General features: G+C 34.0%; 1 protein-coding gene across 12 annotated transcripts in view; it reads left to right on the forward strand.

Moving 5' to 3' along the window:
• CEP170 (centrosomal protein 170) overlaps positions 1-27,345 on the forward strand; it is a 146,420-nt gene that overhangs the window by 104,250 nt on the left and 14,825 nt on the right. For 10 of the 12 annotated variants that reach the window (XM_089918833.1, XM_089918753.1, XM_089919100.1 and 7 more), the window contains 4 exons: positions 3,725-3,874; positions 6,660-6,786; positions 8,940-10,772; positions 18,090-18,324. In XM_089918833.1, the coding sequence (XP_089774959.1) occupies positions 3,725-3,874; positions 6,660-6,786; positions 8,940-10,772; positions 18,090-18,324 (2,345 nt within the window). The remainder of the gene's footprint in view (positions 1-3,724; positions 3,875-6,659; positions 6,787-8,939; positions 10,773-18,089; positions 18,325-27,345) is intronic. The other 2 variants (XM_089919075.1, XM_089919275.1) reach the window with 1 other exon arrangement.

Genomic DNA, 27,345 nt, shown 5'->3' on the forward strand with positions numbered 1-27,345 from the left:
CTGAGGTTGCCAAATATAATTTGACCTCTCTTTACAAGTATTCAGTAGGTGGAATATTTACCCCCATGAAAGTTAATCCTGTGTTCTTCGGTTTGATAATACCATTATTCCCCCTTCCCCAACCTCCAATTTCAGAATTAGAAACGGTGGACATTTTTAGTGTAGTCTGAACTTTTAAACAAAAATGCCGTTAATGGCAATATGCTAGTGAAAAACCAAGGGCAAACTTTTCATAGGCTTGGTTTGTGTTGTATATACTAGCCCTTTATCATCTGAAGAATGTTTAGTTTCTTTACATTTAAAACTAAAATCTAAAAATATTGTCTGGTTCTTATAGAAATATTGTTTTAACTGCAAAATACCCCTGCAAGGTTCAGGCGACGTTCTCTTTTTTTTTTCTAAGCTCCTGTTTTGGACTAAACTCCTCGAGAGCAAGGACTGAGTTATATCTATATTATATATATATTAAATGCCCTATGGTGGTGAGCCCAGTAGCCTACAAATAACAAGTACCATGTCTCAGTAACAGGTTGTTAAAATTGTTTAAAGTAGTCAATGAGATATAGATGTGAAATCCCAAAGTGAGATGCCAGATTATCACATACACATATTCAAAAGAAAAGATTGAGAACATGTTCCATAATTCTGTCTTCTTACCCTAAACCTAGAGGCTGTGGGGAGGGTCACAGGTCACTCCCCCATATAGAGATGCATCCACCTGGATCATGGGAACTATAGGAGAGAGCACATGAAAGCCACTCCCAACCCCTAAGATAAATATTTAAGTTATCTTTAAACTGCCAGTCCCAGAGAGCTCAGAGAATATAAGTTCAAGAAGAAATTTTCTGTTCCCATACCACTCCTCCTTCCTCCCCATGCCCTTCAGAAGAATTAAAAACTAACTGACAAACTTGGGGAGGAGGGTACTACTTAAAGTGGAAGCATAAAAGTTGGACAGATACCTGATGTCTCCCTTCCTCAGTTTAGACTTCTAGCCTAAAAAAGTTCCTAGTTGAGTGAGGAACACCTGATTTTGTACTCTATCAGGTTTGGGGGTTTAATTGAGCCCTGGTCAGAGTGGGGAAGAGAAGAGATTCATGAGCCTGGGTTAGTATACTGTATTTGAAATACCCTTGAGCCATCTAGGAGGAGAAAGTACAGATAGGTGAGCAGCTGTCTACAGTTGGTGATTTAAGTGATGCCTTGGATATGGGTGGAATCACCTAGGGACAAAATCTAGAATGAAAAGATGAGAAAATCTAGTAAACTTGGTGTCTGCTTTGAGGAGCTCTTAAGTTCTGTTTAAGCATTATATTGCATGTCAGATTATATGTACTTTTTTAGGTATGGAAAGTATGTATTATAGCTTCAAAGTACATAGACAGCATAGCTGTTTCTGTCTTTGTTTTCACACGAAAGTTGTGGATTTTTTGTACCTAGACACAAAAATGACAGTTTGGATTTCAAGCTGAGCTAGTTATAACTATTACTAATTTTTCAAAACACTATCAAAAATACGGGTATGAACTTTGAAGGCTTCTTTGCTCATACAGCAGTACTTCAGGCCCTTTCACTTGCTTGGAAAATAAATTGCTACTTCTCTGACAGATATATATGCACAGCTATCTCTAATGTTTTAAGAGGAATCTGTAGGAAGTCATCTGAGTACTCTTTCTGTACTACTTCAGTCCCCTTCCCTAAAAACATTAGTTATCTGTGTGTGGGTCTTTTGTTATTATTTCAAAATAGTGTCAGAAGCGATTTGGAGAGATTTAATATATTTGAAACTGCTGGTGCTTAGATATTTGAGGAAATCAAGTTTTGGAAGTCCATTATTAGAATTAAATATCAAATCAGAAATTAACTGAAGGTAATTTGTAAATTAACATGCCAGAGATACACAACATGCAAGTAATCACATATGGTTATTTTTGTCTTTTACTCCCAAACTTGAACTATAAATTTTTTTCTAGTAATTATACAAATAAGGAAATAAACTTCAGTAAATGTGGAGTTCAGTGACTTGAGTTAGAAATAATTTTTAAATTTTATTTTAAGTTAGTCAGATAACTTAGTACTTCTAATTTCTTTCTTTATAAGTGGGGTTGAAGGCAGAGCACATGGAAAGGTATACTTCGCAGGTTTTATTGCTGTTCTTGTTAAACTTACTAATTCTGCTGTTTAGCAAAATGAAGCAGGTTTGTTTTTTTCCTTCTGTACACTGTGCTTCCATATATTATTAAAATTTATATTTGATTTAAAGTTAATAATACACAATTTGCTCTTAAAGCAAAGATAATTTAAAATATTGAGTGGTTCAACAGAATATTAAGTTGTAATTCCTGAAAACTATACAGTTATATTTGAATTAAATATTAAGTAATGCCATCTAGTGGTAACATTTCCAAGTTTAGTGAATTTGAAAATTTGGTATCTGCTTTACTAAATGTGGACTTCAGAATTTATCAGCTAGGTATACTATATCATTAAAAAGGTTTCTGGAAAACAGTTTAACCTAAGGGTTTTTCCCTTTTTGGTGGAAAATGAAGGCTCTTTGGTTATGTTCTAAAGATCCTTTCTACAAAGTGCTAATTGAAACACATTATTATTCTTTATTGTGATAATTAGAGCCACAGCTATTACCTGTAAATAATAAGCACTGGGAACAAAGTAGGCTTAATAGTAAAACAGAATGTTAACGTTTATTTAGTTATAACCTTTTCCCAGTCTATTCAGGGGCTATTATGTGCCAATAAATGAGTAAGACTCAGGTAACTGCCCTTAAAGGCACATGATTGGTTGTTGGTCTCTGTGTTTAGAATATTTCAGAAGTGTTGACCATAGACAGCCTTCTTATTGAAAATGCTGATCTGTGTGAACAGACTCAGGAATCTGCATTTCAGACAAAGGCCTTTAAGTTTAAAAAATTATGTTATATTCTATACAAAGTTTGAGAATTATGGTATATTCTATACAAAGATCATATGTTTAAATCTGTTACTTATGACCTTAGAAAGCTATATGTATAAATTTAACTCATATATGTAAATGTTAAGCATCTGTTAGGGAAGGAACAGATAAAATCAGCCATACCTTTAAGCTTCCAACATGCTCCTCAAAAATAACAGCAAAGAGGGCCTCCCTCGTGGCGCAGTGGTTGAGAGTCCGCCTGCCAATGCAGGGGACACAGGTCCTGCCCCAGTCCAGGAAGATCCCACATGCTGCGGAGCGGCTGGGCCGGTGAGCCATGACCGTTGAGCCTGCGCGTCCAGAGCCTGTGCTCCGCAACGGGAGAGGCCACAACAGTGAGAGGCCTGCGTACCGCAAAAAATAAATAAATAAATAACAGCAAAGAGACAAGCTGAAAACAAGCTGAAGTGGTGTGGTACTCTTTCCTAACTCTTGGCATTATTGTAATGCTTAATATTATTAACATCTTTTAACAAAGCAAATGTAATATCCTGAATATCTCTTACTTATTATCAAATAGTACATTTTGCTAAATGTTTAAAAAGGACATTTACATAAGCTGTCACTGCCCTGTTTTTGTCTCCAGCTATTACTCCTATTGGATGTTACCCTATCATTAAACAAGTTTCCCTCATTATTGAAGTTACCTATGAAATTAACTTGAAATATTATTTGCCTCTGAAGTTACTGATAATACTCACATATTAATCTGGTACTCAGACTTTTCATTTATAAAGTAATTTTCTCCTCCTAGGTATTTGGAGTAGATGACAATCAAGATTATAATAGGCCTGTTATCAAAGAAAAACATAAAGATCTGGTAAAAGATTGGGCTCTCAATTCTGCTGCAGTAGTAATGGAAGAAAGAAAACCACTGAGTACACCTGGATTTCACAGCTCAGAGGTATACACATCTTTCTCATATTTTTTACACGCACAAAATATAAACTTTTATCATTTGTAATTACAGCTGACCCTTGAACAACACGGGTTTGAACTGCGCAGCTCCACTCACACACAGATTTTTTTTCACTAGGTACATACTATGGTAGTACATGATCCATGGTTGGTTGAATCCACGGATTGGGGACCATGGACACAGAGGGCCAACTGCAAAGTTATACATGGATTTTTGACTACATAGAGGGCTGGAGCCCTTATTCCCCCCACCCCCCCACCTTTGTTCAAGGGTCAACTGTATATTATTATAAACAATTGATATATCCTCTTGTAAAATACTTTAAATTAATATGCTTTTGTCAGTGAGTGAAAATGTTAAATTTCAGTAAGCAATTAATGAGCTATATGCTCACTAATTGACATTATGAAATAAGGCAAAAAAATATACACTGCATATACTTTCTAGGAGGTCATGTATTTGGAATGGAAAGATCTGTCATGCCAGGAAACATGTGTATGGTAGTGCCTGATATATATAACTTATAAACCTAAATAAGTGCCCTTGTAGTGCAGCCCAGGATGTAACTAGAATAATGTGAAATTAATTAAGGGTGGCTTGGTTAAGGCAGTTTTGGAGTCAGTATAGTATAGTAGAGCTTCTAGGACCTGAGTGCAAATCCCAGAACTGCCACATTTAACAGAATACCTTTGAGTCAGTCATTTCCCCTCTCTCATCTTCAGTTTTCTCATCTATACAAAGGGCATTTTTGATAACACCTATTTACAGGGAAGGATATGAAGCCTGGAAAGTACCCAGCATCGTAATTGTCTGAGATTTATGCAGTCAACAAATGTTTATTCCCTTAACAGAAATATTAGAATTTCATTCTACACTGATATGTCGGAAAGAAGTGTTAAAAAAGTATATAACTGAGAATTATTAATTAATTATAATTTATTCAACTAACAAGATCTAACATTCAGTGGACGCTTTCTGCGTACCATTTTACAAATAATGAAACTGAAGTATGTAGAAATTAATTTGGTCAGTGTCTTAAAACTAGTACCTTGTAGAGCCAGAATTTGAACCTCAAGGAGACTTGATTTCTTAACTCATTCTCTTATTCATATATTGCCTTTCAGGAAATGAGTTAATTTAAAATATACAAGTAGTAAATAAATGTTGAATATAAATAAAACCTTAAGATAGAAATAAAATAAAATATAAATGAGGTATTGTATTTGTGTGAAATGTAACTATTCTTTATAGACAACTAAATACACATATATTTTTGCTTATTAATGTAAAAATTTTTCCTTTATGGCCTGCTATTTCCTGAAAACTGTCAAAACAGTTACTATATTTTAGTATTCTTTTTTCCTCCTTCATCTTAGAGAATTTTTATTTTGATTTCTGTTTTACGAGATGCGTAATTATTGAAAGCGAGTGATGCTTACTTGAAGCAATGTTTTAGTATTCTGATTAATCTAGAAAGGGTGCTGGTGATTGTGAACTTGTAGGACTTCCTCTTCTCCTCTCTGTCCCCTCAGCCCATGCCAAGTAAATTTATATATAGCCTGAGTATGTACCTGCCTTTGAAGGAGTCACCTAAACAAGCCATTAGAACAATCTGCACGAATGAGTCTACATAAATGTGTGTCTTTGAAACCCACCCTGTTGTGGGTATTCCTAGCATGATTTGTACTGGTACTTCCTTCAGTCTCAGAACTGTGAGCAGCCCCCATGAAACCTTGGAGGAAATTCAAAGATTCAGCAGATTTTGGTACCCTTAGGCTTCACTGTATGTATGTCACTATGTGTACAACTTACTATTTTAATCTATTATTCTTGAAATCGTATAGTACATAGTCTGTATGAAATATTTATCAGTTTCTAGCCTGTCATTTGACACTTTTAATATTGTTTTGAACAATTCAGAATAAAATTTGGTCAGAGCTTTCCATTCCTTAGTTGTCATTACAGGTTCAATACTAAGCATTGGCTTAAACTTTCAGTGAGGAAACATTTTTTCTATACTCCTAGATCTTCCATATTAAATGCCTAGATTGACCTAGTCTTAAGAATTACCAGTATACATCCATAAGTCTGTGGAAGCCTATCATGAATTAAATTCGATTTCACAGTTGACTAAGTACTTGCCTTAAGGACAGATGTAGCCAGGGGCAGGTCTAGGTTCAGACTAGTTATACAAAAATCCTTAAAGGTTGAGTCATTTCTGTCTTCTTCTGGAAGTACTAAAGTGCCGTAGAAAGAAGCCTAAAGCTTTGCATTTGTTTTTGAAATCCCTGAAGACATGACCTGGGAGATTTAATACTCTTTGAGACTCTGGAACCAATCTGATTCATGGAAACATTTAGAGGGCTGGAGAACAACTTAGAAATAGGTCTTTAAACTCTCTGTTCTGTAGAATGGAGTAGAATTAACTTCACTGTGGTAGCCACAAAGCTATTGTAGTACACCTGAGTTTATTTAGTAGCAGTAAATTTTTAAGCTCTAAGAGTTTATTTTAGTACCATTGTTAGTACTTAATAAGTACAGAATATTATAGTACATTCACAGTAATAATGTTGTAGTTAAAAGAGGAGCCTAGAAAATCTTCAATTTATATATGAGGAAATTTAGTACATGATAATATATCAATGTGAAGTTTAAATATTGCTTTGTATGATAGGTTAAATGGAATTTAATGACTAAATGGAATTCTCTGAACACGAGAATCGGATTTGACCAGACTAGGTCATTGCATTCTCTTATTTCTCTCCTTTAGGAAGGCACATCTTCATCTGGAAACAAGCGTTGGGTTTCACAGTGGGCTAGTTTGGCTGCCAATCATACAAGGCATGATCAAGAAGAAAGGATAATGGAGTTGTCTGTACCTGTTTCTTTAGAGAATGGTATTTTCTTTCCTTCTTTCTTTTTTTTTGTGAATCATACATCAATTTTTAAAATACTATAAGCCAAATCTATATAGTAAGACATAAATTAAACCTAAATAAACATATTCACATAGTCTCATGCTCATACTGTATATAGATTTTATTTTCAATAAAAATGCAGATATCATCAAAATATAACCCTAACTGAAGATAAAGAGATAATTTGTAGATGAAGCATATATATACATACTCACACAAATTTATATATATACAACATATATATAAATGAAAATTTAAAAATAAGACTAACACAGTTCCAAACTATCCCATTCATTAACACAACAAATATTTAAATGCCACTTTATGCCATAGGTTCAATGAAAAAGAATTTACTTAATATGTATTTAATTTACTTAATACATCATTTGCAAACCTATGTAATATGATTTTTATTACCTTTTTATTATATTTCTGTGAACTGAAATATAAAGTTTCTTTAAAAAAACACAAAATTATATGCCTCTTATGATTTTGTTATTAGATTCAGTTAATTACGTTCTTAATTAAAAATAAAACTCTCAAGGAGAATTTGTATGTGGCTTTTTACCTGTATTATTAGTTGTATTATTGGAAATGGAAATAGAAATTTGTTTTGTCTTTGACTTGTGGCACCCAGAAATCTGTTTAGGAATTTTGTAAACATTAGTCAGCAAGTATTTGAGCAAGGTACACATCAGTGTACTAGAAAAGCTATATAATTTATCATAGAAGCTAGAAGTAATTTTTAATATTACCAAAAACCTTTGGAAAGACAGAGTAATTTGCAGCTTGGTTCACATAAACTGATTACTGTTTGGGAAACAAAACAGAGAGGCTAGGCAAATTTACAAAAGAATCATTATAAAATTATTATTAGCTGTGGAAAGCAAAATTTTATACTTGTTATAAAAATTAATAGTACTTGGCCTTCATTATTTCATTTCTGTTTCATGTTCTAAATGGACTTACTTAGATAAGCTGATAAATCTACTTGTAATCTAAAATGTTCTCGTCAAATATTCATTGAGTGTGTGTTAGGAGCCAGGACAGTGTGAGAAATCCTAGAAAAATACAAACTGATAAAATAGCTATTACAGTTTAGTGCTTCAAGTAGCACTAAGGAGATAAGACATAACAAATAACATGATTAATTGCTGAATTGAAGTTACATCAGTTTTCCTACATTAAAACCATAGTATTGCTATGAAATTTAAATGCTAAAATTTTAGAATTATAAAGGGAAGAAAAGACCCATAGAAGCTATATCTAGTTTCTTTTTCCCACTTATCCCCGAAAGATTTAAATGCTTTATATGTTAATTTATATTTCCCTAAAAAGATCCCTTTTCTCAGAAATACATTCCATTTATAAGCAGTCAGGAAAGTCCTCCTTAAGTAGTATTCTCAAAGTCTCTCACATGGAAACATCAAAGTTATATATTTTCTCATTGGCTTCTCAGTTTGAGGCTTTAATATACCAGAAGATCATAATTTTAAAATACCTCAGTTTGTAAAATTATGGCAGGTCCTGTCACCTTTTTCCGTTCTTACAATTTTTAAAAATCTTTTAATGAGCTTTGAATTTTTTTTTAGAAAAACTTGTTAAAATTCTACATTTTCTATTTTACTTAGGAAATCCAAACTTGTCATTATTTCAGTAGATAATAATGCTTATTAAAAACCAGGTATGTTATTATTCTTTACTATGTAATTCAAAGTATAACAAATAAACAGTGTTTACTAGTCATTATTTTTGCAATTCTGTGTACCCTACGTAGAGTCCATTTTTTGTGAGTGAAACTTCACAGATGGGACAAGTCACAAAAGCAAGAATGAACACAGTAAACTTCTCTGCCATAAGACACATTAAGAGAAAAAAGAGAGCAACAGATGTAGGTTTAAGATCAGATGACCCTGATTTTCATCTCATACAATTTGCTTTCTTGACTCTCCTATTAGTAATCTACCTATTTGTGCATTTTGGCATTGTATTTTCTTTTTAAACTACACTGTCACAATGTTGGCTTATTTATTCAAAGTTTTACTTTATACTTAAGCCATTTCTTCAGAATCTAAGGTAATATGATACTCGTTTGCCCCAATAAGTTCCTTATTTGTTGTTTTATTTTATAGATACAGATATCAGTGAATCTGGCCTTTCAGTGAGAAGTACTGGCTCAGCAACTTCCTTGGCTAGTCAGGGAGAGAGAAAGAGACGAACCCTTCCCCAGCTTCCAAACGAAGAAAAGTCTCTTGAGAGCTCCAGAACAAAGGTTATAGCCCAGAGGTCAGAGATAGGAGAAAAGCAAGACACGGAACTTCAGGAGAAAGAAGCACCTACACAGGTATACCAGAAAGATAAACAGGATGCTGAGAGAGCCCTGAGTAAAATGAACAGGGCAGTAAATGGTGAGACTCTTAAAAGTGGTGGAGATAATAAAGCCCTGCTTCACTTAGGCAGCTCTTATTCTGGGAAGGAGAAAAGTGAAAATGATAAGGAAGCTTCTTTTGTAAAGCAAACATTAGCTAAAATCCAGCAACAAGAACAAAAGGAACAGGCACAGTGGACACCTACTAAATTATCTTCTTCAAAAAATATTTCAGGTCAGATAGATAGATGTAGGGAGGAACCTTTCAAACAGGAGTCACAACCTCAAGAAAAAATTCCAGGACTTTCTACAAGCAAAGGAGAAAGAGTGATACAAAATGAGGGTAAGCGAAGAAAAGCTGAGGAAATTCTGAAAAGTCAGACTTCAAAAGGAGGAGACAAGAAGGAATCCTCCAAGTCATTAGTGCGGCAAGGAAGCTTCACTATAGAAAAACCTAGCCCCAACATACCCATAGAACTTATTCCCCATATAAATAAACAGGCTTCATCTACATCCTCTTTAGCATTAACAACTGCCAGCAGAATACGAGAAAGAAGTGATTCTATGGATACTGATTCTAGTTTGGACACAACCCTTATTCTAAAAGACACAGAAGCAGTAATGGCTTTTCTAGAAGCTAAGCTGCGTGAAGATAATAAAACTGATGAAGGCCCAGATACTCCCAGTTATAACAGAGACAACTCCATTTCACCGGAATCTGATGTGGACACAGCTAGTACAATCAGTCTGGTTACTGGAGAGACTGAAAGAAAGCCAACCCAAAAGCGAAAGAGTTTCACTAGTCTCTATAAAGATAGGTGTTCCACAGGTTCTCCTTCCAAAGACGTTACAAAGTCATCATCTTCAGGTGCTAGGGAGAAAATTGAAAAGAAAACAAAAAGTCGTTCCACAGATGTAGGTTCTAGGGCAGAGGGTCGTAAATTTGTGCAGTCCAGTGGGAGAATAAGGCAGCCTTCAGTAGATTTAACAGATGATGACCAAACCTCTAGTGTACCTCATTCAGCCATCTCTGATGTTATGTCATCTGATCAGGAAACTTACTCTTGTAAATCTCATGGAAGGACTCCACTTACCTCAACGGATGAGCATGCACGTTCCAAACTGGAAGGAAGTAAAGTAACTAAATCCAAGACTTCTCCTGGAGCACCTGGTTCATCCAGTAAATCAACCACTCTCCCAAGGCCACGACCCACCAGGACTTCCCTCTTGCGCAGAGCCCGACTTGGTGAAGCTTCAGACAGTGAACTCGCCGATGCTGACAAAGCATCTGTGGCTTCTGAAGTGTCCACAACAAGTTCGACGTCGAAACCTCCCACAGGAAGGCGTAACATTTCTAGGATTGATTTGTTAGCTCAGCCTCGTAGAACAAGGCTTGGCTCATTATCAGCTCGCAGTGACTCTGAAGCAACAATCTCTAGAAGCAGTGCCTCTTCACGGACCGCAGAAGCCATCATTAGAAGTGGAGCCAGATTAGTACCTTCAGATAAATTTTCTCCTAGAATTAGAGCTAACAGTATCTCTCGACTATCTGACTCCAAGGTCAAAAGTATGACCTCAACACATGGCTCTCCTTCAGGTAAATTGGATCCAGACTTTTTATAATATTAGCATATTTCTTTTATGTTTTGGGACTCCTTTTTAAAAAAATTAAATATTAGTGTTGATTCCCAAAATTTTCAGCAGAAAGGTCATGCTGTAGAGGGGTTTGTTCCTATAAAAATTACTTTATTTAGCTTAGTAAATGGAAAATTCAGAAATTATACACACTTCCAATTAATGTCCTGGTACAAAATAGTGATTTCAAAATTAGAAGTATATTGAACCGATTTGGAATTTTAATTGTCTAGTTGGTGAGGTATCTGGATTTGTGTGTCAAAGTTAGATTAGGAATTATTATCTAGTTTATACAATAGAAATTAATAAAAATTAATATTGTGTTTCTAAAAACATGTTTAACTTTTAAACATCTTCACATAATTCTAAGAGTCTGAAGAAAAGCAGTATACCCTTTATTTACCCCTTTCAGAGCTAAATGAAATAATCAGTTTTATCCTTTTTTCCTATTTATTTTGAAACATCTTGTATTTTTTTAAGTTAAATCTGTTTATGGTTGGGGCAGATGAAAACTGATCCTTAATTTATTGCAGTGAAAGAAGATGGATTTGAGAGACAGTCACTAAGCACGTGGGCGAAACTGGGCTATAGAAATTTAACTGGTTTTGAGCATTATCTCATAAGGTGCCGTTATATCGTTTAACTAGTGACAGTAATTAGCTGTCATTGATTGTAATAATTACAAAAGCTACTTTCTCCCCACCAGAATTAACTGCTTCTGGCATATTTGTCTGTTTATATACTTCATATTCAAAGCCATAGCCAGTGAGAATACATATGTGATCAAAGAGTACTAAGACAGATATTGGTGTGTGTCCTGTAAACATGGTCTCATTACTTTATAATCAGCTTCATATGTGGGTGTGGCTGAAACGGACAGTTGAGGGGAAACCAGCTGTTAAAAGACTTGAAGATTCATTTCCATCAGTCATCTAAGTGAGCCCTAAGTCTTGAGTGAAGAGTAAAGGGAAAGTTGGTGTGCAATCTTTTTTTTTTTTTTTAATTTTGACTTCTATCACGATATAGCCTACAAGACCCAAAACTAGTGGTACTTTGCAAGTGTTATTTTTTTCATTTTTTGTTCCTCCTCTCTCCTCCTCACTGCTGCTTTTCTCCACTCCATTCACACTCCATCTCTCTCCTGGTCTGTGGGTGAGGTGGTGATGATCATCATGGGTGTAAGCTGAAGATAGATAGCATACAGTCTTGAATTCCAAAAGAATAGGTGACATTTCCCTTATTACTGTTGTCCTCCTTGTCTCTATGCTTCAGGCTTTGGTTGGTGGTTCATGGGTTTGTTGCCAAGTATTTTAAAAGTGCTCTCACTTGATTTATGTTTCCCCAGTGTTGTTATCTGTTGTTCCATGTGGCTCTGCTTCTTCAGTTCACAGTTCCTTTGTGCTGCATTCTATGGTGTGTACTCTTAGCAGATTTCTTCTGCCACATTGCTTGTCTCTTCACCTCATGTCTATTTAAGTTCATAAAAATGTTTAAGTATTCTCCTGTCTTAACATAAGCTGTGACATAAGTTGTATGTTACCAAGTAGCATGAAACTCTTGGTAACTCTTCCTTCGGTACTAGTTATCTAGCTCTAACACATGAGTGATCTGATTTTATTCCTCAGTGTTTACCAGAGGGGCTTATTTGAGATGCAAACCAAATATGATTACTTCAGCAAGTCTAAGAAACAGCTATACGATGCCATATATATATATATATATATCTTTAAAGATATATTTTGTTTTCTGCTTCTTTGAACGCAGAACTTCATAAACATCTTTCTGTGTCCAAAAAGTACCTGAATTGCTTAATGAAATTTCCTAGGGCAAACTGAGGTGTGTGATCTTGGCCTTCTCCATACTTACTAGCAGTATATTAAATAATTAGAGTCATGGAATTTTATAGTTCAAAGGGTTATTCAGTTTAGGGAACTAAGGCCAAGAGATGGAATAACCTGACCTGGTCACATAGATATATATAGCAAGAACAGGTTGAGAATCCAAAGCTTTTAATTCCCAACCTATTGCTTTTTCGACCACAGCCAGTCTAGCTCTGAGAAATAGTCTCTACTTGTGTGCAAGCTTCCAGAGGACAGCTGGACTCTATTGATTATCATGAATATATATAAGGCCAATATACAGTATAAAGATTTTGGTATTGTTCACCATAATCTTTGTAATTATGATGTTTTACCAAGTTCATGTTCTCTTTTCCACCTTATTGAGCGTGAAGCCACATTGTGATCCAGGATTATATATTCAGATTCTCTCAAGATGCCCATTTACAGTTTTATATCCTATCTAGGACAATGACCAGGGTCTTTCAGTCAGGGTAACATACTAAAATAGTTACATGTGGTAGGTAGTAAAAATTAAAACAAACATACTTTTTTGATTTTCCTAATTGAGGTATCTTTGATATTATGATACTTCTACTTAATATAATTATAAATCTTGAATGGAAAAAGAAAATAAAAATTCATAGCTTTTGAAATATGGTTTAAAAGAATGTGAAACCATACTTGTCAGTGTTGCTATTCACACTGTAAACTTCAAAGGTCTTAGAAATGTCTGAACTTAGAGCCTGTGATGTCCAAATTGTCATATGTAAAAACAATTCTATAAAGCTTCAAATTCTGTATTTTAACCTATGTTAAAAAAAAGCTTTTCAAAGAAATATATGTGATAAAAATAGAAGCATGGAAATCTCGGATTTAGCAAAATTAGGAGTAAGGTTTCTTTTATGCTTCTTTAATTCTGATGTAATTTGTTTTTAGGAGTTCAGTTCCCCCCACACCACGAAAATTTCTACAATGATCCTTCAGTATGAAGTTATATTAAAATATCCAGATTTATTTTCATACGATACATTTAAAATTTAGCACCCTGAATTATCAAAATAAAGCAGTTGGTTTTCATTATGTTTTAAGTACACATTCTAAAAATTTTAAAAATCATGTTAACATCCTTAGAATTTTTTTAGACCATTTGCTTTCCCACTTTTATTCTAATCCTCAAAATGTATAGATGGTAGGAGTTAAAAGTTGGACATGCATGGCTTGAGTTATTTTTTCTCAGGTCAAAGACCAATACAGAACACTGTCAGGGATTTTTTCCCTCAAATGGTCTCATTGCTACTTGCTTATAAATATACATGTAAAACGTGTTTGTGGCTTAACTTCCCACAAAAATATTCTGATACAAGTATGAAGATGCAATGTTTGTTTTCTGAAATGTATTTGTTACATCTGTAGATGTGGATGTGTTTTGATGTCAACAGAGTTTTGGTTAACAGTAAAAGAAATCAAAACAGTCACAGATAAATGATCCTAATAACTCTTTTTCCCTTTTTAAATTATTTATACATCATAGATAGTATGTTTTCTTAGTGAATGTAGTAGTTTATTACTTCCACAAGAGGGAGTGTTGCATAGTTTTATAACTAAAATAAGTCTTTTTAACTAATGTAACTAAAATAATTTTCAGGTTAGCTACAAAATTAATTAAGCCCATCTTAGAACTTTTTCTCATTTTATTATATGTGCTTTCTAGCACTTCATCAACCCAAGAAGCTTCTTAGAGATTGGCATTTCAGATACCTTCAATACAAATTTCCAATTTAAGGATTTATCTGAAATGCCTTATTAGTACCAATGTATGAAATAAGCCTAATGATATAAAATTACATTTGATTCTCTAAATGATTTTACCTAAACAGGATGAAATTCAAGAAAAAACTAAAAAAAATTTTCAGCACTGGTAAAAAAATATCACAAAAACAGTCATTCTGTGAGAAGTCTAGGATGTATTTTTTTTTTTTTTTTTTTGCGGTATGCGGGCCTCTCACTGTTGTGGCGTCTCCCGTTGCGGAGCACAGGCTCCGGATGCACAGGCTCAGCAGCCATGGCTCACGGGCCTAGCCGCTCTGCGGCACGTGGGATCTTCCCGGACCGGGGCACGAACCCCTGTCCCCTGCATCAGCAGGCGGACTCTCAACCACTGCAGCACCAGGGAAGCCCTGTCTTTTTTTTTTAATTAGTCTAACTTAAAATGTTTGGGTTTTTTTAAATATAAAATACTTATTTTTTGTAAAGCACTTGGAATGAATTTTGCACTCTGGGAGTCCGTAGACCTGGCTTAAACTTTGATTTAAGCAATGCAAGACCTTTCTGGGCCTGATTTTTATCTATAAATTCAAGAATTTGGACTATCTAATGTCTAAGGTCATTTTATTCTAAAATTCTATGAAATAAGAAGGCACTGGGGAAAGTTAAAAACATTTTTACTTGAAGTTTGCTCTGCAATAGCTAGCAGATTATAGGGATTTTTCTTCAGATAAAATGTATTGATGCTACAGTTTGGAAGCAAAGGTTAAGAACGCAAAGGTATTGAGAGAAGTTCTTCGACAAATAACAGGTCAGAGGTCCTGGCTTTAAACTCCCTTTCTCAGTCCCTTTTTCACCAGTAGTCATCATTTCACTTCTCAGTTCTACACGTTGCTGTTACACAAGCCAGGTTTTGTCCAGAGGTTAACTCGAGCTTTGCTTCATAGCACACCATGTACGGTATGCTTTCCATTGGTAAACATAACCTTTAATTGTTTGAAGACTTATTAATCATATTTTCATTTTCTGCTATGTCCTACTTATTTTATCTCTCAATTTCAGGAGAACACACCTAAATATGTTACCTTTCAGGTTTTAATATATGCTTTGTTCTTTTGGTTGCTTTTCTTGTTATTTTCCTTCATTCCTCCCTCCCTCCCTCCCTCCCTCCCTTCCTTCCTTCTATTATTTTTTAATTTTTTATATAATTTTAAAGGTTACTTTTCATTTACAGTTATTACAAAACATTGGCTATATTCCCCATGTTGTATAATAATACATCCTTGAGCCCATCTTATACCCAATAGTTTGTGCCTCCCACCGGGCCCCCATATTGCCTGTCCCCCTTTACAAGTTATTATTAGAAGCTTCAGTATTCTTACTGGATTCTAGATAGACCTATAAAAATAGGTGGAAAGTTTATGAATTTCATTTGAAAAAGAATTTTCTCTTTTATTCTTTTCTCCAAAATGTAATGATTCTCTCACCTCAAGACTTTAGACTGTTAAAATTAAATTCTCATGTGGCTCACCTTATATATTGTCACCTGACATTTAGCACTTGGTTCTCACTTTCTCATTCTGCTTTCATGCGCTCTGCCACTCATAAAATCTATCAGCCGTTGATGCCATTCTCTCTAAATTTTCTCTACATTAACTACCTGAGTTCTATAATACCTGCTTATGTTTTCATATGTTCTGCAGTTTATTAAAACTCTTTGTTATTGGTTTTGTCTTCTCTCCAATTTTCAGTTTTAGGTATGGTTACATAGTTTCCACATCAAAAATCAGGAACTTTAATCTAACAAATGATGTTTTTTTATTTATGAACTTCCTTTTATGAATCATATTCTAGGATAGCAAAATAAAGAGCATTTAGCATTTAATGAAATGCCTTTATTAAAAAGTACAGATTTGTTTACCATATATCTAATTGCCTTGCCATATTTCTATTTTTTGAAAAAACTTCTTTGTTCTTGTTCCTTAACTTTTCCTAAAATTGTTTTCACGTCTCAGGGTCAGTTCAACTTAAGGAGTTTTCAGATGTCTAGAAATGAGTAAATTTCCACCATGGTAAAAGTAATATTTATGTTAATGAATTATAATGTTAAAATCAGAAATTATATTTATTACCCCCTTCAAAACACTCTATGATTAATTACCTGGAGTTCCATATATGTATTTGCATACACTTTTACAGAAAGCCGTAAAGTTTCTGCCTATCTTCATTCTGTCAAATAGAAGTTTGAATCCAGGCAAATGGGTAGGCTCTGACTTATGATGTAGTCCTGATTACAGATTTCTTTTTCTCTGTTCTTAAAGCAGTTCTGGGGGTAGTGTGTATCAATTTTGTTTGAGAGCCAACTCAGCCTTACAGAGCCCCAGTCAAAAATGTAGTTAGGGGAGGAAAAGGCAGGAAAGGCATAAAATTCTAGTGGAGTAGTATGAAGGAATTCTAGACTTCACAAACCTACACAGCCTAGAGTCAGTTTCTGTTTTAAAAGAGAGAGAGAGAAAGAAAACTCTTCTAATATTAATAACAGTTGGAACTTTAGGCAGGAGCCAAGGTTTTATCATTTGAGCCACCAAAAACATCTCATGCTTTTTACTAGTTTTTTCTAATTTGAGAAAAGGAAATGGTCAGTATCTAGGAATTAATTCATTTATTCAAAAGTATTTATTAAACATTTGTTAGCCAGACACTCTGCTAAGTGCTAGATACACGTTAGTGGCTTAGATAGGCATACTTCCTGCCCTTTTGAAGTTTACCATGAATTAGCTGTTATCTTCCTGTTTTTTACACTTTATGTTTGATTCTTTTATTAACAGTAGTAGTGATCTGTCTGCATTAATTTGTCTTCTGATTTTCAAATGTGTCAGCAAAACCATTTTTTAAATCTTTACTAACCTTAAATAAGAAAGTGATTACCACTTTCTTTAATGTGACTATCGTCAGTATCTTCTGTGCCATAAGTGTCAGTGGTTGTGAGAATAGCTTGTAGGTTTTATTGCCGTTGTCTGCTTTCACCATATGCTTTCAGTGTCAAAGCAGCAGTTGTACTAAAGATGCTTTGTTGTGTTTTTACCGTGTAAAAAGATTTTTTCCAATCATAGCATAACAGGATGTTGAATGACAGAGGTAATGTTTTTTTTTCCTGCCATAAGGCATAATTTCCACAGCAGGAATTATGCATATTTGTATGTTGGGAAAAGAGGGTTTTTACCATCTCCATGTTGAAAGTCCATGTGGCATGAGGAAATCTTTTCCTTTATTTTTATTTTTGTTGTTGTTGTTGCTATCATTTAAAAAAATCCATATCGTCACTTAAATGAGAAATATTTGCAATTAAATAGTACCCGAGTTAAACATTTATGAATAGAGCTTGCTTAGTTGTTTGTCATTAGTGAATTTTTCATCTGAATGTTTATTCACCATGCTACAGAAAATGTGATCTTTCTATTGTTCTTAATTCCTCATTGTTTTTAATTCACCAAAGTATAATGTTTCTATCTTTAAGGAATAGTAGACTTATGGTTTTTGTGAGGTATGTGTACATCAGTTATTGAAAATTGTGCTGTGTGTGCTCTCATGGTGTTTTTGAAATCATGAATTTTATTTTACCTCTTTTAAAAGATAACATAATAATTCTTTTTTTAATAATTAAACTAATTTAGTAAATGCAAGATGGAGGCGCTTTCCTACTGATTATGCTTCCACCTCAGAAGATGAATTTGGATCAAACCGTAATTCCCCTAAACATACCCGTCTACGTACTTCTCCAGCCCTGAAAACGACTCGATTGCAGAGCTCTGGGTCCGCAATGCCTACTAGTTCTTCATTCAAACACCGGATAAAAGAACAGGAAGACTACATCCGAGATTGGACTGCTCATCGAGAAGAAATAGCCAGGTTGGTTTTAATGGGTTATCTCTAAGAGTTAAAATTGTTTCAACTTGATAACAAGTTTAGCTTTTACTTGGTTTGTACTAATAGTCCAAGGAATGAAATCCACAGATAACTATCTGTTATCCACAGATAACTATCTGTTATCCACAGATAACTTAGTTTTGTTGGTAGTATTACTGTCTATCCTTTTTTTTTTTCATATGGTATTTTTAATGTGAGTGCTACTTACATATTGTAGAATTAATTTATTTTGGTAAACCACCTTTTCTTATTTCTAGTAGAGATACAGATGAATTAATATAATTTTTGAAAGGTAGTCAGTATCAGCTCTACATAATTGAGAATTGTGCAGCTAAATTTTTGATTACTTTCCTTTTACCTTCCAAAGAGGTAATAGTGTACTTGTTAGAGATGTTGCTAATGTTCTCTGGGGAGAATTAGAGTTAGTCAGATTATTACTCACACTTCGGTGAGTTCATTAGATACAGTCAGTACAATCCTTTAATAATCAAATGAAAATATTATTTTGGATGTTAAATAAATGTATTTATAATAACCTGAAGATTACATAATAAAAAGTAAAATTCATGCTGCGGATGTGATTTTTAATTGATAGCATTGTAGTTGAACATTAAAGAGAGGCTCTACTCAAATAAATGCTATAGTAGTTAAGGGTTTTTTAAGTTTGTAAGGTATTAAATTTTACTGCAGTATGCCACATGTTACCTAAACATTTTCACTGTGTACATGCTAAAATTATTTCTGCCTTTAGTTTAAGACCCTAATCTTCAAGTTTTATACTTGACAACATTTATTAAAGAATTTATTTATAATAATTCATAAATGCTTTTTAAAAAAACTTTTATGATGTTCATCTTTTGTTTTCTTTACTCTGTGGACTTCTGTGAATTGTTTTTTTCTGGCTCATTAGTTTAATGTTTAGGTTTTTTGGTTTTTTTGTCTTTAATGACTATTCACTTGTGATTGCCTTTAGTTCTTAAAGAACATGCCCTTCTAATCTCATTACGCTGCTTAAATGTTGTTTTTTGGCCGTATAAATGACAATAATTATTGAAGCATTGTAAACCAGTTCTGATTACAGTACAGGCATATATGTGCTTTGGGATCCATGAATTATCATGGGCTCACAAAACTGTTAGTGAGAGAATCTTGACACTACATTTTTTCTTGTGGGCACAGCTGGCAACAGCAGGCCTTGCTCTTGTCTCATTTTTCTCCTTCCCATGCAGAAGTCTCACCACGTGAGCTCAATGGGTACCTGAGGGAACTAGAGTGTTCTGCTTTTTCTTAGGAGGCTTTGCGTCTCAAGCTCTCTGCCCCAAACTAGAGCACTAATAACCTTCTTCTGGGCCAAACCCACTTCCCTGCCCCTAAACAGAAAAGAATTATGATACAAAGGGGAAAGTGAATAAGAACTGTCTGTTATATTTTCACTTTTATTTTGTTAGTATGTGCGTTTTATTACCCTTGTCTATGTATATTTTATTATCTATAGTAGTACTCTAAAGCTAGGCTATTTAACCTCTAATGATTTCATGCCTTTTTCCTCCAGTTTCTTAGTAGCATTATGCTAATAAAACTTGCTATTGGGATTTAATTTTTCAAGGTATATTTTTCAGCCATACATCTCAAAGCAAGAGAAAGTTCTTTTTGTTTATTAAGAAATTTAAAAAGGCGGAGGGAGGATAGGAAGTATGCAAGGAAAGAAAGTTAATGTTGATATTTAATGTTCCTGTAAGACGCTGATAAGTTTGCTTAATATGAGGAAATTTATTTTCAAATAACTATGAATCACATACTAAATAGAATGGAGAAATACATAGCTTTATTTCTTTAAATTAGCTACCACTTTCACTTAAGAAAACTCACATGCTGGAGCAATACTTTTTTTTTTTTTTTTTTTGCTGTTCGCGGGCCTCTCGCTGTTGTGGCCTCTCCCGTTGCGGAGCACAGGCTCCGAACGCGCAGGCTCAGCGGCCATGGCTCACGGGCCCAGCCGCTCCGCAGCATGTGGGATCTTCCCGGACCGGGGCACGAGCCCGTGTCCCCTGCATCAGCAGGAGGACTCCCAACCACTGCGCCACCAGGGAAGCCCTGGAGCAATACTTTTAAGAGTAATAGGTAAAGATATTTTTATTTGAAAAGCACAATAGTGATTTTAATTTATTACAAAATGTTTTCTGCTTTGTTATATTCTATTTGCTTAGATTTTAGAACTATATTACTAAACTTACTTTGTAAGTCCGTACATAGTAATTATTTACCTTCGTTTAAACTTAAAGCACAAAAATTCCATCTGGAATATAAAGAATATAAGCAAAATATATTTAGTCTTTCAATTTGAAGAGGAAACTTTTTTCCAGGTACCCCCGATACATGTGCTTTCGATAATGCTTTTCCCAGTTTCTCCATTATAACACAGATACAGATTTGCTTCCCTTGGGAATTTCTTAGATTATACCTTTATGAATTTTAGGGTAAACAAAGCTATAATACCACCTTTACAGATTATCAAATATAATACATTTAACCTAAAAATTATACTGGAAGATTATATAATTCTCATTTGGATCACAATGCACTTAACGATATTTCAGTGTTTTAGATTCATTATTACACATTCCACTGTAACATTAAATTTTTTAGGAGAGAGTTCTAGTTAACAATATTTTACTTTAAGGTTTAACAACCAGTTCATTATAGATATGTTATAGGAGAGGATTAAATCATAAAGGCAATATGATATTTTATCCTAATGTTGATTGAAGGTATTATTTGCAAAGGTGAGATCCTCTTGCACCTTTACACCTCTGCAGTTTTATTTTGGATCAAGTTTTTGTATGCATAAGTACTTTATATATATTGTGTATATGCGTGTAATCCCCGTCCACTCAACAAAGAATTCCTGAGCAACTCCTATGAGCAGAATGTAGTGTTTAGCGTGAGTGAACTGTAAAGATGACTTAGACATGGATGTCCTCAGTTCAGAGTCAGAGGAAAGAAGCAAAAGTGTTGTGTGCAGTTGATACAGGCAGAGTGACAGAAGAGGTTTTAAAAAATAGGAAGTTTGTCCAAGTATAAGATGTAAAGGTGTATAGTTATTGGATGACCAAATTGAAGATAATACAGAGCCAGCTAAATAATAGGAGACTTTGAATGCCAGCTACGAAGTGTGCATATTATTTTATATATGTTGAAACTTTAAGATTTTTGAAAAGGAAGGTAACTTAAGATCTATATTAAAAGAAGGTAACTCTGAAGGGCATTTTGTAGAATTGTTTGAGAGAGAAGAGAGCCTAGAGATAAACTAGTAATCTATTCTAGAAGTTAATGTGCAACATATTGAAGACCTGAGACAAGACAGTGTTAGTGAGGGTACAAGTGGAGATATGGACGTGTAACAGCTGACAGCGTTTGATGATTGCCAGCATGACTCCATGGTTGTTCAAATGGATATTAGTAAGAATAAGGAAGACAAAAGACAGGAAGGAAGACAAGCTTCGTTTTGGACATACTGACTTTAAGGTACTTAAGGAACAGCCATGTGAAAGCGTGTGGCTCTGCAACATAGGAAGCTGATGAGAGCTAGAATCATCGTTTTGGAAGTCAAAGAGAAAATACTTGAAGCTGTGGTCATAGATGATGTTGCCAGGAAATGGTGAGTGAACCTAGAATACTGTCGAACTCAGAGGTATAACCTAAATTATAAGGATGCAGTATACCTGAATGATCAGAATCGTGGACTCTGGGATCAGGCCTTCTAGATTGAAACCCAGCTCTACCCACAAGGTCTGTATGACCCTTGACAAGTTAAGTAACTGTGCTCTAGTGATCTCATGCATAAAATGGACGTAACAGTAGTGCCAACTTGAGAGAGTTGACAGACTGATGCATGTGCTTGACATATAGTGCTTGACATATAGTAAGCTAGCAATAAATGTTATATTTAAGTGGAGTGCAGAGAAAACAGTGTGGTGTGTGTGTATACTCAAATATGATTATATTTAGAACTTAATTGTGAGCTTTCCGTTTTCTGTATGACTCCAGATGTAATTGGAGTTTCAGAATCAATGCTATATTCTTATAATTTATAAAATATTCTGTTAGGCTTACCCTATACAAATAGGAAACCTAAGAATCTCAGCCAAGGTTTTGTTCACATTTTCAATCCAAACATTATTTTAAAATGTTCTTTTTTACCTGAGAATAATAACGCTGATATATAAGTGGTCTGTTTTTTTTTTAAATATTGAAATGATTGTTAAATAAATGTATCACAGAACACCCACCTAATGAGTCCTACTCCCTGATTTGATAGCCTCCAAAGTAAAGTCATCTGACACTTCATGTCAAGAGGGAAAAAGCTTTTATTATTACTAAGTCTTTTACATATAATACTTTTATTAGTGAAATTCAAATAAGAATACCTATCAAATACATTTTTAAAAATTTTAGAATAGAACTATGGTTTATATTTTTCAAGCCTAAATAATATTTGCAATTAAAATTACAAATGTATGGTAATCTTAACGATGAAAAACCAAATACTTGTAATTTTAATACATTACTAAAAGCTTTTTTGTTTTATTTTTTTGGTAAGAGTCAGTTTAATTTAGTGGCCAGGATTAAGTGGTATGAGGTTCCTTATAATCTATAAAGTAATGTAATGAAACATCTATACATAGCAATCTATTTTAGTTAAAAAATTCTTTTAATGGCAATACAGTTAAAAGATATACTATATTTGGGGGTATGTGTGGAAGTGAGCTTTAATAATACTAAAGTATTTTTTATTTCGGAGAAAACACCATAGAGATAAAATTTACGTTATCAAAGAATAAAGTACATCTGTTCAGTCAGTTTTAAGCTTCATTGGTTCACAATAGCTGAAGTCCAGGTCCAGCCTCTGTCTGTTTGTTCTGTTGGGCTAGGCCAGATCCAAATAGCAAGGGTAGGAACAAAACATTTGCCCAGAATAACTGTCAACTGACAGTTATTCTTCAGTTTCTTATAGTTTTTCAGCATTTCCTAGATATTATGCCTTCATCATATTCTCTGACCTGAGGGTACCTTATACTACCTCTTTGCATGTACTTTGGCTATCTCAAATCTTGCTCATTGAATAAGGGCAGTATTTTCCTGTCAGGTGACTTCACACCATCTTCTTTTAACTTGCAGACTTTGTGTCTGGTGGAGATGGCATGGGGTGGTGTGGTGGTGGTTGTTTCTTTAATTTTTCTCATTTATTTAGGAACTGTTTATTGATGGCCAAGAGTGTGCTAAGACCTTCTAAGTTATCTTCTTACCATTACCTCTTCATGACTTGCTCAGTTTATTTGAAGCATATTCATAAGTTTAAAGACTACACTTAAGTAAATATAACGTATCTGTGGTGCTAAGCTCACATTTAAACTTAGTTTCATTGAAGAAAATGGGAGGTAACTTTTTAAAAAAATATATAATTAAATCCCTACCCCCTTTGATGGCCAGAAATATATTCTACATACTTTATTCCTCTATTTGGGCTAGCCGTTAAATTGCTTTGGCTACCCTGAAGAGCTTCCAATTTCAATCCATTACTCTCCCAACCTAAGCCAGTCTTTTGTGGCTCAGGTTACCTATTTCTCCCAATTCTCCGTGCTTTCATTAAATGCCCACAATAGATGTGGATTGCCATAATTCTTTCATTAAGGTTTTTTGTAATATTGCATCAAAATTCCATCAACATATAATAAATATAACTGAGAGTTTCCACCAAAAGAAGAATAAGATCTTCCTTATCAGTAGGAAACTTTTGTGAACCTTCCCTATAGTCTTTAGCTAGGTCAAGTATATGAGTTAATCTTTATGCCTCTTGAGAGCTAGGCTTCTTTGATTCTTTATTATGAAGTCAGATTCAACATAAGATTTTCTGGAATGACCCTTAATGTCTCTCCTAAAACTAATTTTATATTTTTATCACTCCTGTCATTTAAAAAGTAGACTAAATTATTTCTTAAAAGCTAAGTAAAGTTATAGTTATAATCTCTTATCCAGTGTTAAAGTAACAAGAGGTTTGATTTGTTATCATTCACTTCAATGTTAGGATTCTAAAGCTAGTATACTTCTTCAGTAGCTCATCACTTCCTTTTTTCCAGTAATATCAAAGGCAGTCTCATCCTCATGGTTTATATATATATCCTTTGAAGCTCTACTTACATATAAAAACTTTTGAAACTTAATATGCTATTAAAAAGATAAAGCAGATATTTTCCTTTTCAGTTAATTTAAAACCTAAAAGACTGTTAATGTTGGTAATTTAAATCAATAAAGCCTGATAGTTTGTTTCTATCATGGTTATTAGGTCACACTTGCAAATATTGCATGTTTAATAGGACATGCATTTCACAAGGACTCACTCTCATTTTCAACATTTTAAACTTCCAGTATACCCAAAGCGTATTATTAATATATTTTCCCCTGTTTTTAACCCTTCAGTGAAAAATAGCCTTTAATTGATTTAAATAAGAAAGGGGACATTACTGAGATAGTTCACCTGAGAAAATCATAAACTTCATAAAGTATGTCCTCATTACCCCACCTTTTTACAAATAATGCATATTCATTTCTACAAAATTTTTGAAATTGGATTATTGGTTCTGACCCTAAGGTAGACAAAATTACACAGATGTTATAGAACTTAACCCTGAAACTATATTTCCTTCCTTAAGGACTGTTTTCCTATCCATATTTTGTAATAAAATAAAATGTGAAAATTATCCATTTTTCTAATTAGAAGGCTTGAGTTTTTATTGATATTGCAAAGCAAGCAGATGGAAGCAAAACTCCAAATAAAAGGTCTGTTCATTTTAGAATTTCCTCCTTCAGCAGATTTATAGAGGTGGAGATTGAGAATAAGAACAGGGGTTATAAACTTGGAGATCAAAGAAAGAACACAGAATACAAGAGATATAAAGAACTACATTATTGTAAAATAGTCTAATAACTGTAATCTAGAAGTATTACAGAATTAATTTGTAAGCCTAGATTGAAAAACCATATGAATAGATCCATACTCTATGTTGAGTCATAAAACTGTTATTTCTGAAGATATTCATAACTTTGGCTTTTTTTTCCTTGATAATTTTATATGTCTTTTAGAATTCCTAATACTGGTTTTAGTAGGTGCTAAGATTTTTAAGCAATGCAGATTTAAATTAATTGTCTGTATTATTGAGTCAGCTTTAAGATAGGAATTGCCATGCAAAGAAACAGCTGGTATATACGCAACATACTTGTAAATTAAAAGAAAGCTTTTCGGATGCCTACTAACTGAACAGTATATGAGGTATATACATTAAGAGTTCATTGTAGTACAGGTTTTACTGTATAACATGTTGACATTGCTGTTGTTTGTGGGGTTTTTTTAATTAATTCATTACTGCTTTCTGCAAATATCAGAAGCTTCATCGTACAAATGTCTGCATAAAAAACTTTAAAAATAAAATAGATAGATAAGTAAAAGTTGTCTATTTCTTATCTCATTAAACTGGGTTATTCTGTTTCTCATCCTAGTTCATTTATTTTAGGAAATTACAAGAGTGGAATATTGTATCTAAGGAAACAGTTTACACCCATTCTCAAAAGAGTTACATCAACAGTTAACAAGTTTTTAAAAATTAGATGTGGAATGGTAATATGAGATATAGCGTGACGTATAGAAAGATCTGGTTACACCACTTACTGTTTGTGACCTTAACCGAAAAATTAGTTGCATAACCTCTCCTGAGGCTGATTTTCCTCATCTGCAAAACAAGCTGATTAATACCTCTCTTACCAGGTGGTTGTAAGAATTAGAGTTGGTGAATATAAAGCTTCTTTATAATGGTTTTGATTGTAATATAATGGTAAGTATTGGTTTTGATTCTTTGAAAATATAATTCTAAGCTTCTGAAGCCAAGGACCCTGTCTGCTTATTCACCATTGCAGCCCTTAGGGCCTACCACAGTGGCCAGATCAGTAAATATTTTTTGGTAAATAAAAAGGAATTGACCACAGACTGCTTCTGTTGGGCCATAGCTTCAACATAGCTTTTCTTTTTAAATCTGTAGTTAAGTTTTTATGCAATTACTGCATTCCTTGAAAGTCTTTCAAGCTCACATTTTATATAAGTTAAAAAACTGTTACTTTGTGCTTTGGATTTTAGAGTTGGGAATCTTAAAACAGGTACTTTACAAATATTGTCATTCCAAAACTTTCCCTGTGGAAGTAGCCAAATAGAGAGCATGTACAGGGGATGCATAACTTAGAAAATGTTCAGTTATCACCAATAACAATTATTTAATTTTTCAATCCATGTAGCTAAAAATACAAATAAATGGCTTTATGGAAATAAGCTCTAAACCTGGAATCTGGCCCTGTCTTAGCTACTTCTAAGTTGTATGGTCATGAGCAAGCCAGTAATTTTCTCCTAAAATGTGTCTTTATTCATAATCCGATGGGTTCTACCTCACAAGCTCTGCCTCTATCTTGTGACCCTCAAATGACATAAATTGTATACTGTGAAGTATGGTATATGGTGTAAAGTGCCACGCTATGTCACAGTTCCTCACCTTGGTACCGTACACCCCTTGGGCCATCTGGGGAAGCTTAGGGAGCCCTTCTCAGAAGAATGTTTCTAAATGCATAAACGTAAAATACTTAGAATGACAAAGAAATGCAATTATATTGAAATACAGTTATCAAAATATTTTTAAAGGTATATAGTAATATATGGTTCTCTGTTAACATACTAAATGGAATGTTATGGCTGTGGGTTTAATGAACTGCAGTAATTTTGAAATAGTGATGACTAAGTGTTTTGAGGTACTTGTAGCAACTATAATGTGATTACTTTTGCTGACAAAAAATCAGCAGTATTGCTAATACCACTGTTGTTTTTTGCTTGTATTTATAATTGAAAGAAATGCTAAGTTTCAGTTAGGAGAGTAGTGAAAATAAAGTTGTAATTGCTTTTCTCATTCA

The sequence above is a fragment of the Delphinapterus leucas genome, chromosome 1 (assembly GCF_059928025.1).
Source record: "Delphinapterus leucas isolate spDelLeu-1000000601 "Yukka" chromosome 1, BTC_Dleu_Yukka2, whole genome shotgun sequence".
Taxonomy (NCBI): Eukaryota; Metazoa; Chordata; class Mammalia; order Artiodactyla; family Monodontidae; genus Delphinapterus; species Delphinapterus leucas.